The sequence below is a fragment of the Alligator mississippiensis genome, chromosome 1, assembly GCF_030867095.1.
Source record: "Alligator mississippiensis isolate rAllMis1 chromosome 1, rAllMis1, whole genome shotgun sequence".
In the NCBI taxonomy this organism is placed as follows: domain Eukaryota; kingdom Metazoa; phylum Chordata; order Crocodylia; family Alligatoridae; genus Alligator; species Alligator mississippiensis.
Window position 1 is genome coordinate 131,022,250 of NC_081824.1, and position 13,836 is coordinate 131,036,085.

At 42.1% G+C, this 13,836-nt stretch overlaps 1 protein-coding gene across 3 annotated transcripts in view; it reads right to left on the bottom strand.

Annotated features, from left to right (window-relative positions):
• The window catches only part of SYNE1 (spectrin repeat containing nuclear envelope protein 1), a 535,576-nt gene that overhangs the window by 169,244 nt on the left and 352,496 nt on the right, over positions 1 to 13,836 (bottom strand). For all 3 annotated transcript variants that reach the window (XM_059714126.1, XM_059714134.1, XM_059714130.1), the window contains 7 exons: positions 13,393 to 13,611; positions 11,141 to 11,403; positions 7,897 to 8,062; positions 4,064 to 4,219; positions 3,705 to 3,857; positions 1,548 to 1,730; positions 635 to 772 (listed from right to left, as the gene is read on the bottom strand). In XM_059714126.1, the coding sequence (XP_059570109.1) occupies positions 635 to 772; positions 1,548 to 1,730; positions 3,705 to 3,857; positions 4,064 to 4,219; positions 7,897 to 8,062; positions 11,141 to 11,403; positions 13,393 to 13,611 (1,278 nt within the window). The remainder of the gene's footprint in view (positions 1 to 634; positions 773 to 1,547; positions 1,731 to 3,704; positions 3,858 to 4,063; positions 4,220 to 7,896; positions 8,063 to 11,140; positions 11,404 to 13,392; positions 13,612 to 13,836) is intronic.

The following is a 13,836-nucleotide window of genomic DNA, read 5'->3' on the forward strand; positions in this document are numbered from 1 at the left end:
TTAGATAAATGGAGGTGTTATGATAATAAGCTACAGGTAAAATAAAATGACACCAAAATCACGCGCACACAGCATACAGCGTAATGCGTTGTCAGAAAAGTCATTGCATTGTGAGTATCTACTGTATTTAATCAGTCTGTAAAAAATTTTATGAGAAAGATGCTAAAAAGACCAACATCTATTTTATTTTTAGAGAATTATTTTAGCAAATGCATAACCAACGACGTAGAAATAATTTTTCAATGAATAACTAGATTTTCAATTTGGAATAATTTGGGTGTGCTGGCATTTTGGTTGGTTTGGTTTTTTTTGCCAGCAGGAATCAGTATGATCCCTTTTCACAGGGGTGCTGTCTGCAGTGAGAGCCAGTAAGTATACAGGTCACATTATCTACTTAAATCATTATACACTGGAGATTGAGTAAAACAACGTTTTTATGCAACAACATCTGAATAAAAGTAAAGACTAGGCTGGAATAATATAAGAACCTGGAGTTTTCAGTAATATACATATTGCTCTTCCAATACATATAACCCCTGAAAAAAAAATCACATTAATAGCTATTGCTTAGTCCAAGAAGCTCAGTATTTTTTTAATTGAATGGTCTTTTGACATATGTAGCTCATTTGATTACCTGATATGCCTTAAACTGGTCACGAAGCTGAGAGGCAGAATTCCATGTGACGCTACCATGGACTAATATCTTGGCTTTCTCGATCCATTTCAGTATGAACTCCAGCATCTCATTATATTCCTCTAGGTGTGAAGCAGCCTGAAAATAAAAGGAAGAACTATTATAAAATATGAGATTAATCCTGTAGAGAGGAAGTCTCTCTCTCTCCATATATATATTAACTGCAAGTGACTTCATTTACTTCTCCCCTTTTAATTTTTTGAGGGAGGGTCACTTAAAAAATCTTTTCAATTATTTTTCTAATTTAGTAACTATAGCCTATATTTGTGAGGGAAAATTAGGAAAGTCAGGTATGGTTTTAAAAAAATTCTTAATAAAGAAACTAGGACACAGTAGGAGTGTGTGTAGGTGGATGTACATGTGCAGGAAAGTGCACTTCCTACATGTATTTCACTCTGTCACATACAAATGCCTACTCCCTTCCTGCTCAAGATTCAGACGTAATCAGCCATTCTTCCCTTTGTGTCTTCTCTTATGCTGTCCCTTATGTGTTTCTTTGACTCCTACTGTGCAACACTTTCTACCTCTATTTAAAGACTTTTTCTCCATCTGGCTTACTGACATCAATTTGCAAAAAAAAAAAGGGAAGCCTTACCTTTTTTATGTGATGCAAAGCCAAAAACTGCACAGCTACAAGCATATTATGTGCATTATGTTGGAAATGTCACTGAAAGTTCCTGTTTTTACACTCAGAGGGTTGTTTGCTAATTAATGTACTTGTTGTCATGACAACAAAAGCAAAAAATGCCACACTATAGGCCAATATAGTTCTGCTCTAAATTCTATAAATTCTTGTTTTCACATTTTCCTGGTGCTTCACAGAGGAAAGGATTGAAATGATTTGACACTGTACCTGGTTCAGTTTGGATGCTCGGTACTCCGCCTGCCTAACGGTCTGTTGGTGCAACCCAGATAGTTTCCCTATCCTATTAGCTAGTTGTTTAGCTAACTGAGTGTTCTGCTCTGTGAAGTCTTGTACTGCGGCATCCAGTTCCACCAGCTTTATATTACAGCTGTCCAATTCTTCACCAAGGATCTGGAATAAGAGAGCAAAATCAGTGATGGGGGTTATTCATATTTCTGTTTTACGTGTTTAAATCCTGTTTGTTATACCTTTTTTATCTCTGGTTCCATTTATATTTTGGCTGCACAGCATTAAAGTTTGTTGAAGAAGGCACAGCAGGATATGGGTTCAGCTATTTAATCACTGCCACTGTTTTTTCCCTGAACAAAACAGCTAATATTTTCCCTCACCCACTAGAAGACTGAATCACTACAGAGTTACATCAACCACTGCTGGCCATGGTGCTGTGTTTGTCCTTTGACTGAGTGGTCAAGATACTATTGCCATGACAAAGTTTTATGTTTGTTTTTTATTTTTCCAAAATGTATCCTAAGGCTACATCATTCATGTATCTAGCCCATTTTGCTTTCTATTATAGTCCCATAATTTTGTGCTGGGTGTTATAGATTACTTGAACTTGTTATTAGAGCAATTTGGACAGCCCTTCAATAGAAACATACGGATAATCTGTATGCTTTGGAGTTCTGTACAAAACTATGAGGGAGAGAAGAAATTTTACCTATTCCATTTTTAGTAAACTAAAAAAAAACAACTCAGAATTTAAGGTGGAAAGTGGCTGTGTGAGGGATTAATCTTCCCTATTTTCAATGAAATATTTCAAGCTACTCAGACATATGGCAAAGATGCATCAGAGAGCAAGCGAAGTCAACAATGGCCTGTAATAAACGAGTGGAAATCATAAAGGTAATATATCTGATTCATCTGTAAATAGATACATTCATTTACCTATTTAAACACCTACATAACTATACTTCATGCATACATACATCCAACCCTGCCAGAGAATTGAAAGCTGAAGAATATCTATTAATTAAGCTTTACATTTAAAAGAAAACCATTTAAAACAAGAACCATTTATTGTTGTTCAGGCGTGTTCAAAACATATTTGTATTCCTTACAGATTAAATTAAAAGTTTCACTTTAAAACAGATTACTGATATTTGAAATCAACTTAGTTTTACAATTGCACCTGGGAATTTTTTTTTTTTTTTATAACTATGTAGAAATATTACTAACTCTCCAATGACAAGAATTTTTCATCCAGTCTGGAGATGGACAAAAACACATTTAATTAGCTTTACACCCACTTAACTGAGGTAATTATGATGTACTGGTTTCAGCGTAATACATTTCAGTGGTTCTGTGCAACAGATAAAAGGTGTCAAGAGGCACATTTACAACAACTTGAAGAGAAAATGGTGTTTTCTGACATACCAAGAAGTTTTCTTCTGGGAAAAGTACATCTCTTCACTTCACATTAATAACTAAAACAACCTGATCTTTAAAAACCATATATATAACACTGTGTAATAAGTTTCATTTCACTGAAACTCTTTTCTATATACACAAGTACTTGGGAGAGCAATACAGGCTTTCTGGAATATAAAATAATCAACAGCCAATTTATACCATACCTACTCTCAGCAAGGCACCCCTTATTTTATGAATATTCCCACACATATCAATGGAACTATTTACTATAAAAGGTAATGTTCATTAATGATGATCTATGGGGATGGATAAGCTATTTAAGAACAGACTAAAGTAAAATGCTGTGTGGGTACATAATGAAACTCCTTAGGTGCATTAAGAATGATTCCTCTTTTTTGACAAGAGAGAGAGAAAACATAGACAAGAGAGACAAAACAACATGGGTTGCCTGCTCTCCCAGCTCCCCACCTTTCATGCCTAGTTGTTCTCATGAGAAGCACACTTGGGCAATCCCTGCACATGCTACCATCTAGAGACTATAGTTCCAGCAGCCCACATGGCCCAGAAAAAGGGAGTCTTTACTCCTTAATCTGTCTACCTGCTTAGGACAAACATGTCATTTATCTCTTTGTAAATGGATTTTTTGTCCAATGGGGACGTGCAAATTTGAAACATTATATTCCATAATCAGATAAATTAAGCTTTTCCCCTTACCTTTTGCTCACTTTTAGCTTGTGCTATATTATTTGTCTTTTCTTTCAGTTTGGAGAGAATTGCATTTAAGTCGTTTGCTATCTCATGGATTTTTTGACCAAACTCTTGGTTTAATGTTTTGCTCTGCTGGGCTTCTTTCTCTTTGGCTTGAATCTGCCAAGAACAACAGCAGTAAGAAGCAAACCAACTAGTCATACATTTTTTCCTTCATAGGAGGAATATGTTGTAAGCTAAGGAGGTAACAGCTATAAAGGTTTAGCACAAACAAACCTGTAATATCATATGTCATTCAATTACTATGTTTATAAACGAGTGGAGAAATCCCATAAGTGTATATGCCTTCTTCCACTGGGTTTTACCTGATCCTGTATAGTTACAAGGGCCAATCCCACTTCTGCCAACTGCAGAGAGAGTTCAGAAGGTAAAATAGTGTAAAGTCCCAGGTACTTGTTCTGCTGTTGTTCAGCTATTTTTTCCACAGCCTGGCGGTGAGAAGTGACTTCATTATGGAGAGCCTAGATGAATAAAAGAGATACAATTCAGAAACAGTGGGTGCATCTACATGTGCAATTAATACAAAGCAATAAACTCCAGAGCAGTTTGAACTGGAGTAAACTACTCCCGGATGTAGTGTCTACACGTGCACCTGGAACAACAGCAATTTGAATTGGGGTGGACCAGGCCTGGCAGGGGCCATAGGAAGTCAGCCCCAGCTTCTGGGTGGTGGCGTTGGGTGCTGGAGGGCCTGGCTGGGACACGAGGGTGCTGTGTAGAGCTGTGTGGCTAGGTGGCTGGCAGGAGTCCAGCTCCCAACTATCTGCACTGACTGGGCCAATTTATACCGGAGGTCAGTGTCTACATGTGCATTTAACCACAGTGAATTACTCCACCATAAAATAGTACTGTCCTATCTTATGGCAGAGTTAATTAGTTTACTGTGGCTTAATACCACCACACATGTAGACATTGACACTTTACTGCACAGCTAATTAGTCTACTTTGCAGTAAAGCACATGTGTAGATGCACTCAGCAAGTATGAAAATGGAGAGTCAGCTGAGCAAAAAAAAGGGAGGGGGGGAACAAAACTTTTGTTTCATGACTTTGATATGCCTAATCCACATATGTCCGCATGGCATATGCGGACTAGACTCAAATTGTCCTTTGAGATTGAGTCCTGGGTCTATTCAAACCTGAAAATCAAGCACAATGCAGAGGTTCTGGATGCAAACAAATAAATTGGTGTTCAGTGTATGATTTCTTTATATGCCATTACATACTAGAAGTTCACTTTCCTTCCCATGTGCTTTGGTACCAAAAGAAAGAAGATAAAATGTCCACATTCCAAATGGAACAGCTGTGCTGAAGTACTACTTGGACAGCCATAGGAGTAAAGAGAAAGCTAAAGAAGCTTGTTTATTTAGCCTAGCAACATGAAGGTTGATGAGACTGTTCTCCATAGAAATCTCAGAAAGAAAAATATCAGAAAAGGAGAAGAGCTCTTTAAAGTTGCACACAATGCTGGCATAGGAATAAACGTGGCAATAAATTAACTAAGAATGAATTTAGGCTGGAAGTGAGGTGGTTTCTACCTGCCAGAGGAATCATGTTCTAGAACAGGCCTGTCCAGTTTCTAAGAAGTCATGGGCCACTCGGCCCATGGGATGCGCAAGTGTGGGCTGCACCAGGATGAGCCATGGGCCTTTAGGCTGCATGTCATAGGAACACCCCTTTCCTCCCCACACCGCTATGCAATGCACCTGCATGGGCCTTCCTCCTCACTGCATCATACAGACATTGTGTATGTAGCCACAGTCCTCCTCACATCCACTCTGCATTGCCTCAGGCACCTGCACAGCCCTGGACTCACCATCAGCTCCCTGTGCCACAGACACTGCAGTGCTTCCTCATCTAGGGTGGAGGCAGGAAGCAACAGCTGGAGGAGGGAAAGGGAACCCAGGGACTCTAGCTGCTGTTGCAGCCAAAGCAATGAGGGGAGCAGAGGCCAGGTGAGAGCCTGGGGGCCACAACTTAACCCCCCCCCCCCCCCCCCCCAGACTGCCAGATGGACAATCCTGTTCTAGAATAGCCTTTCAGTAGGAATACTGGGGGTAAAATCCTAAGGAAGTACAAAATGGACAGTTCATGAAAGGGATTATATGATAGCTGTCTGCAATAGAAGGGAAGTGGACTCAATGACCAAAGAGGTCCCTTCCAATTCTATGCTCCTCTGTGAGCTTATCAATTGAAATTGCTAAGTTTATACATTTTCATTTAAGACATCTTTTCTCCAACATGATGGAGATAGAAAAGACATTGTACCCATCTAGACTCTAGGGCAGGGGTTGGCAACCCCTACCATGTTTTCCAGAGAGTGGCACATGGAGATATTTTGCTTGGCACCCCAGCCTTTTTCATGAAAGGTTGTTTCAGATTCAAGGTTTTACTGGAGTAAAAATTCCATGGTGGGCAGCTGGGGCCTGCCAAGAGCCTGGGATACTTGTGGCAGGCAGCCAGGAGGCTGCAAGTGGCTGCACTGGGTCCGTAGAATCCCAGCCCAGCTTGTTGCTGGTGGTGGGTAGAAGAAGCCTGTGAGGGGCAATCCCAGAGTACCTAGGAGGGTGCACCAAGCATGCCCAGAATGGTGACTTCATAGAGCTTAAGAGAGGGCAGAGACAGGGACATCCTTGAAGGGGGGGCAGGCAATCAGGACAACCACCCTGGGCTCCACACTTTGGGGGGCCTTGTGGAGATGGGCGGAGCAGCCGTGGTGACTCCACACTACCACTGGCTTCACATCCGGCCACTTGGCACCCCCCCCCCCCCCCACCCCCAAGGCTTCCTTGCATCCAGGGTTGGGGCTCCACACAGGCTGATTTGTCCCAGGCCCCACACCCTGCTCTGGTCATCTCTGGGCAGAGATAAGGCCTTGGAAAAGATAGGCATCGGTCCTGGAACCAAAACAGACAGAGTCCAGAAAGGCTCAGCAGCTCAGGGGAAGGCAGAGATAAGGCCTTGGAAAGCAAACAAGAAGCTGGGAACCCCAAAGCCCAGCCCAGCCAGTGGACTAGAGCTAGAGAGATCAGCAATAGCAAAAAGGGTGGCGGGTGAGAAGGCCGAAGCCCAATACTGGAACAATGGCAAGCTTGCTCTCAGACCCTCAGGCAGTCTTCCTCCTTCCCCAACATTAACATCAAAGGTGTGGTGGGTGAGTAAAGGAGGGGAGGGCCCCTACAGTTAGAGCCAGGGCAGGAATGGTGTGGCCAGAATTGTGTGGTCACAGGTATTTATTGTAAACAAACAAACAAACAACATTTATTATTATTAACTGTAATATTATGCAGTGCATCTAGCCAAGTATTCCCTCCTCCCCGTTTTGTTTGCCTTGCACTCCAACATCTTACAAATAGATGTTGCATTTTTTGGCACTATGCTCAAAAATGTTGCCAACCCCCAATCTATAGTAAAGAGTGGAAGAAGAAAGCCACTAACTCTATATGTAGGCAGGGAAAATGTATGACCCAAGTGTGCCCTTGTTGCCAAAAAGGCTAACAGCATGCAGGGCTGCATTGGTAGGAGTGCTGCCATTGATAGGAGGCCACACCTGGAATACTATGCTCAGTTTTGGGCCCCCCACTACAGAAAGGATGTGGAAAAATTGGAGAGAATTCAGCAAAGGGCCACAAAAATGGCTTGGGGCCTGGGGCACGTGACTTCTGAGGAGAGGCTGAGGGAACTGGGTTTATTTAGTTGAGAGGGGATTTAATAGCAGCCTTCAAGTACCTGAAGGGGGTTCAAAGAAGGATGGAACTGGACTGTTCTCAGTGGTGACAGATGGCAGAACAAGGAGCAATGGTCTCAAGTTGCAGCAAGGGAAGTTTAGGTTAGATATTAGGAAGAATTTTCTCACTAGGAGAGTAGTAGCAGGGCGTTGGACTAGATGACCTCCTGAGATCCCTTCCAACCCTAATTTTCTATGATTCTATGGTCACAGCCCTTCTGTCACATTATGCATACTGGCAATTAATCAATGCAATTTATTGGCAATATGGGTTTGTCTTTAAATTTTTCCCACTGTCACTGCAACGATTTTGCTCATATTGTAAAATTCAAATCCACTGTAACACTCTAATTTAATCTTTATTATCAGAACACATCAAAGTTGAAACTATCCATAAAAGAAGAGTGATATACCTGCAGCTCCTGAAGTTGAGCATCTACTTCCATTGTGGGGTTTAGCAAATATTCCTTTGTTTCCTGAATCCAAGACTTCACAATATTAATCTCTATCTCCACCTCCTCACGCTCCTTGAGTTCCTGTCTCACCAACTTCCCATTTTTCTTCACTTTCTGTTGCATGCTTCAAAAGGCAAAGAAACAACTTGTGAAGAATTTATAAAAATGTAATCTTATTTTGTCAAAAGCTATCAAGAAATGCAAAGAATAACAAGCATGATGTTACAAAGTTTCAGCTAAGAATAACAGAAAAAAGTGTTATTACAAAGGATGCTAAACAAACAACAGGCAGAGATGTTTAACTCTACAACTTACCCATGTTCCTTAGGCCCATATTCCATTCCACCTGCTATATGTCTAAACCTACATGGCTGCTCTCTCAAAAATGTGTGTTTTTCATCAGAGAGTTATCCTATTTTACCTAGGAAAGGTGCATCGCTCTCCCATTCCTTCAATGAGCAGCACTTCCAGAATATGTAAGCACTGAACATAAAGTCTATGAGCAACCAATAGAAACGTTAGGCATAGGTACATGCATGCGTGTATGTGAACTTTTTCCTTGTATGTCTCAGTCAAGGCTGTGCCTTACATGCCTCCATCATCTTAGGATCTGAATCTTCTGGAGGGGAAGCACAAAGATAGAGTAGGAGAAGGATATACCCGCTGTTTGCCCAATTGCCTAGTGATTAAGGCTTTTTCCCAGGAAATGGGAGGTCTAGGCAGTACACCCAGCTGAGCCTAATGTGTTCTGAATTGATATCTCCTCTTAATAGGAAAGTACCTAACCACTATGGCTTTGGGATAGGCATGGTTGAAGGAAGCCTCCACTGTGCCTTTTGAAGTTGGGCCCACATGGGGGTGGGACGGGGGGTGGGGAATGTATGAATCAGGGGATCAGAAGGAGAACATGCAAGATGTCCTGATTTTTTAGCCCAGTGAGAGAGAGGGGCTTCAATGGAGGCAGTCCTGAGTTCCACTTCCAGTTCTTGTAATGGCCAACTTTAGTGGGGCCAGGGGCTGCATGTAGCATTGGCATGTGTTCCCCAGGCCAAACACCTTGCAAGCCACAGGCAGGTGGGGGAGGAGGGGGCAGGGAGGGCACAGGATTCCTACCCGATAGCCACACAGGCTGTGCTGCTGATGTCATGAGATCCCCCAGGATCTCTTGCCCTGGCTGTGTGGGCACCTCCCTGCTGCATGACTGCACAAGTGATGCATAGCCCACCCTATCACATGGGCAACCCTGGTAGCACAGTGCTCCCTCCCAGGTTTTCCTGCAGCATTTTGACAATAGTGGAGGCAGCAGTAGAGGTCTACATACAGCCCATGCTCCACCAGTTGGAAAGCCCTGACATAAAAAATATTAGAAGCAGAAGCTGGGATCCAAGTTCCCCTCCCCACCTCCCTCCTAGTAGAATACTTATAGAGTCATGCTCCCTCTTGGAAATCAGCTCTGGCTATGGACAGATATACCTTTTAGCTTCTTTAGAAGGGCAAGGGGAGCTCCTGTTCAAGAGTGTATATCAGCTCTTGCATCTACATATAGTGATACAAATGAGCTGAACCACCCTAACTCTGACCCTGAGGCCCCTGCCACACATTACATATATTATGCAATTAATTGGTTCATTGTGCAATAAATTTAGACCTTACTTTATACAAAGTAAGACCAGCCACATGTGCAAAGTCATTATCATACCATAAAAATCTCCATCCAACTATGAAAACAGTCAACCGGCTACAAAGTTAGTTCTTGAAAATGTGTAACAACTTTATAGCTGGTTTGTATCCAGCTTTAGCATGAATATGTGGCAGGGCCCTGAAGGAAGTAGAGTTAAAGATCCAATGGTTTTGCTACAGCTGTATTGCTCCAGAATCATGTACAGCTGTATCATAATTGCTTAGATTGATGTCCTTTGATATCAATACAATTATGTCTGTGTGTACCCTCAGAATACAGACAGACTATTCAAAGGAATGTTTATATGTATCCTTTTCTACAAGAAGTCTTATTTCACTGCAAACATCTGTGTGCATGATTAAATTTACATATGTAAGCAGTCCCAGTGAAATCAAGATTTTGCAATTCAAGGTTCACAATCTGTATATAGAAATATGAAGACTTGGCTAAGGCACTTAAGGTATGGCTATGCTGGGGCAATGGTGTACCCAGCCTGGATGGTCCCATGCACACCCTGCCCATCCCCTCCCTCCTGCACATTGCAAGCCTGGTAATGGCCTGGTGAAAATACTTTGGGGTCCTCCTTAGTGGCTGCTTTTATGCCAGAGACTGACCATGGGGGTGACTTGAGGGTACAGGGATATCCTAAGTTCAGGAGCTGGAAACATTTCTGGACAGAGGGAGAGTGGACAGCAGGGGAGCTGTGGGGGAGCTGTGAAGGGCCTGATCCTTGTTGTGGCTGTGCAGCCCCAGCCTATTCCCCACCGTCTACCCTAAGGCATGCATGCCAAGCAAAACGCTTTCACGTGACATGCTCTGGCACCCATGCTGGGGTTGCCCACCTCTGTCCTAGACCCTTCACTAGCATATTTCACTGGCACTATTTATCATTCCATTAAATGTTATATTAGGGCCAGAACTGGACCTATGTCACTAGGACTGACTCTTACCATGAGGCTATCTTTACTCCCCTGCTTTAGAAAAGCAATAGGACAAGACTCTTAGATGTAGTCAGTCTTCTAAAGCTGGAAAGAGACAGATACCAAGTAGGATTTTGAAACGCAATATCTTCTTGCTAGGTTCTGCCTTCAGTGATATTAAAATAGTGGTAGCTGGGCACCTATCTGGCTCAGGTGTTGTTGAAAATACCACTAAGCATCTCTTGCCATTTTAAGCAATGAAGTACCTTAAAAAAATCTAACTCAAAGTGAATGCCTAGTCTGAGAATGGTGACATGAAAATAGAATCTGTGTAAATGATGAGTAAATTAAATATTTGAAATTCTTTAACACTACTTCCAGTTGTTATTAGCAACAGAGTATAGGAAAGGGGTTTTTTTTAACTATCAGTTTCAACCATAATATCTTTTGAACACACATTTAACAATGAAATTGAATGACAAAAATATGAAAATATATTAATGTGTTATAACTTTGATTATATTATTATAGGTATGTTTGAACAGTAAATTAATATAAAATAAAATGACTTCCGTTTACTTAAATATTCTGTTCCCCTTACTTGTGGCATCGGTCCTGCATTGCTTTGATTTCTTGCATGACTGGTAGCTCCTCCTGAGAACTTGGCTCCATTTCCACATCCTGGAACATGTTTAGTGCATGCTGTTTGAGGAGTCCCAAAGAAGACAGCTTCTGTTCCACCTCCTGAGTGAAACTGCTGTGGTAATCCAGAAGATCCAGAAGCTCTGTCTTTGATGCTTTTTCAACTGAGCTTTCTGGTAAGTGATCTTGTAGTTGATCTATTGCTAGAGTAGCATTTTGAATCTGAAGAAACAGATAAAAGACACATTTGGCACAGTTGATAACAACAGACCTAAAACCTAGCGCTGGAGTGGAATCAGTAAGAATTTGATAGTACATGGCTGACTCAACAGGTAGGGTTCTAAAGCTTCATTTTCACTCTGATAGATGGCAGTGGCCAGGACATAGATAAGATTATGCCTTGCACTCCCCAATTGTTGAATGACCTCCTTTTATTTCTAATTTTATTTACTGTTTGCACTGCCACAAAACACAGCAACTCTAATGATGAAAAAGGAATCCACTGTGCTAAGGGTCACCTGTGGAGCAAAAACACTGCCCCTCCTCCAAAAATTTTAGGATGAGGGATAACAAAGAGACATGGACAATCAGAAGTACAAGGAAACCATAAGATGATACTGGTCAGCATGATATTACACAGTGCTCCCAGCACACTGACTCAGAAATTATTTCCAGTTTTCTTTAGACAGAAAGATTATGCAGTGGGAGGTTGAGCTGTCTGGGGTGACAAAGGAAAGAAGATCCGAAATAATTACTAAAATTAGCAAATGCAAAAGGGCATTGTGTTTATTACATAAAACTTTAATTTCTTTTTCCCTAGAAGAATAAGGAAGGAAATAGGGTCTAGAGAAACAGTACAGCCTTGCAGTCAGGAGTTCTAATGCTGGCTTTGTCAATAACTTGCTGTATCAGCTTTCCTGCTTGTAAAATGTAACTATGATTTACTGATTATGTTACTGGACTTACTGCTTAAATACCTAATGCCTGTACAGTGCTCTGAATCTGTAAAGGGATATATAAATGTTAAGTCTCATATGTGATGAAAACATAATACACTGTATCTACCCTGCTTCATGAAAAATACATTGTAGTAAAAGGGACTTATCAAAGGGCCTTGTTACACATTGCACTTTGAGCTGCTCAAATGTTGAACAGTGTTAAGTGTTAGTTCTGTTTTGGAGCAGTCACACCTGAAGGCTAAAAACCTTCTCTGACCTATATAGCTATGACTTGCCACTAGAGGGCTGAAGAGCAGGGACCTGACTAGGAGCTACAGCTGTGAGTTGCCACCACAGGGCTGGTGGGCCAGGACAGGCTTCTATCCCTGCTCTAGGTGGTAGGGATTGAGAGAGGGGCTGTGGGAGAGGGGTCTGGGAACATGAAACTGGGAGATGGAGAGTTTAATGGGTTGGGGGTAGGCAATGAGATGGGAGATGAAAAGGAAATGGAGATGGGAGGAGAGGGGGATGAAAAGAAGGAAGTCAGCCACCGAAGGATACAATAAAAAGAAGCAAAAAAAAAAGAAATATAAAAAGAAATAAGTAGAAAGCAAATTAAATGTTTCGTGTTTTAATAAACTAGGATTTGGGATTGGAGTGTGGGGGGTGGTAGCTGTATTTACCATCATGGCTGGGAGGTGGGAGCAGTGAAGGAAGGCACTTTTGGGGAAACTACTGCCCCTGGAAGGAAGCCCCAGCTCATGTGGGCCTGATCTGGCTCTTCCCTTGGCCCCCTCCCTGCCCCCCTAGACCCTGCTCATGGACCCATCTGTACCCCATAACCTGGCTAGCTGGCATGTGCTTTGCAGGCTGTTTGCAGAGGGTTGCACCCCTGGGGTGAGAAAGTCACACCTCCAGGGCAGGAGTGGGAGTTGGCTTGGTGCTAAAACTGCCCCCTGAGCAGTAGAAACCAGGAGGTAGAAAGTTTGTCCACACAGGACAGGAGAGCTTTTTGAGGGGTGGGGGGCACTGGATCCTGGGATGCTTGAGTTCTGTAACTCAGGCAGCTCATCTGTGGGGAGTGGCCACACATTGATGGAACGCAAGCTGGGTGACATGGATCAGAGGTAAACGTGCCCTGGAGTGGTGTAACTTTAAGTTGCCTAAAATGTGCTTAACACTAGTTTCAGGTGTTAATGTGTGGATAATCCAGGAGTTAGAAGCTCCAGGAGCTGCCTAAAATTAATGTGTAACAACGCCCAAAGTCTCATACCTTATCAATAAAGCCTTTCCACTCCTGCACTGCATCTTCCAATATCTTCTCCTGGTCCTGGGCCACACTCCGGAGCCGTGTCCACCGTTGCCAGACAGTTGTCATTGACCTGCTTATGGTTGCTTTGCTAGCATCATTACTGATTTTTTCTAGCTGAGAGGCCTTTTCCTCCAGTGCTGTGATCATCTCATGGAACGAATTTACTACAGACACCAGTGACTGAAAAAGAAAATCAAATGGCAGGATTTTCCTTGTTACAGCACTGTCTGATGATAATGGTGAAGCAGTCATGTCATCAGTATGCTGTGAAATGTATAGTGCAGCCATTGCTTGTAATTAATCTTTAGCCTTGGTTAAATTATTTTTGTATTAGCTTTTGACCATTAGTATTTTACATGCATGACAATTTTAAAGTATACCTATTGTAGATTTTTGCACATGTAA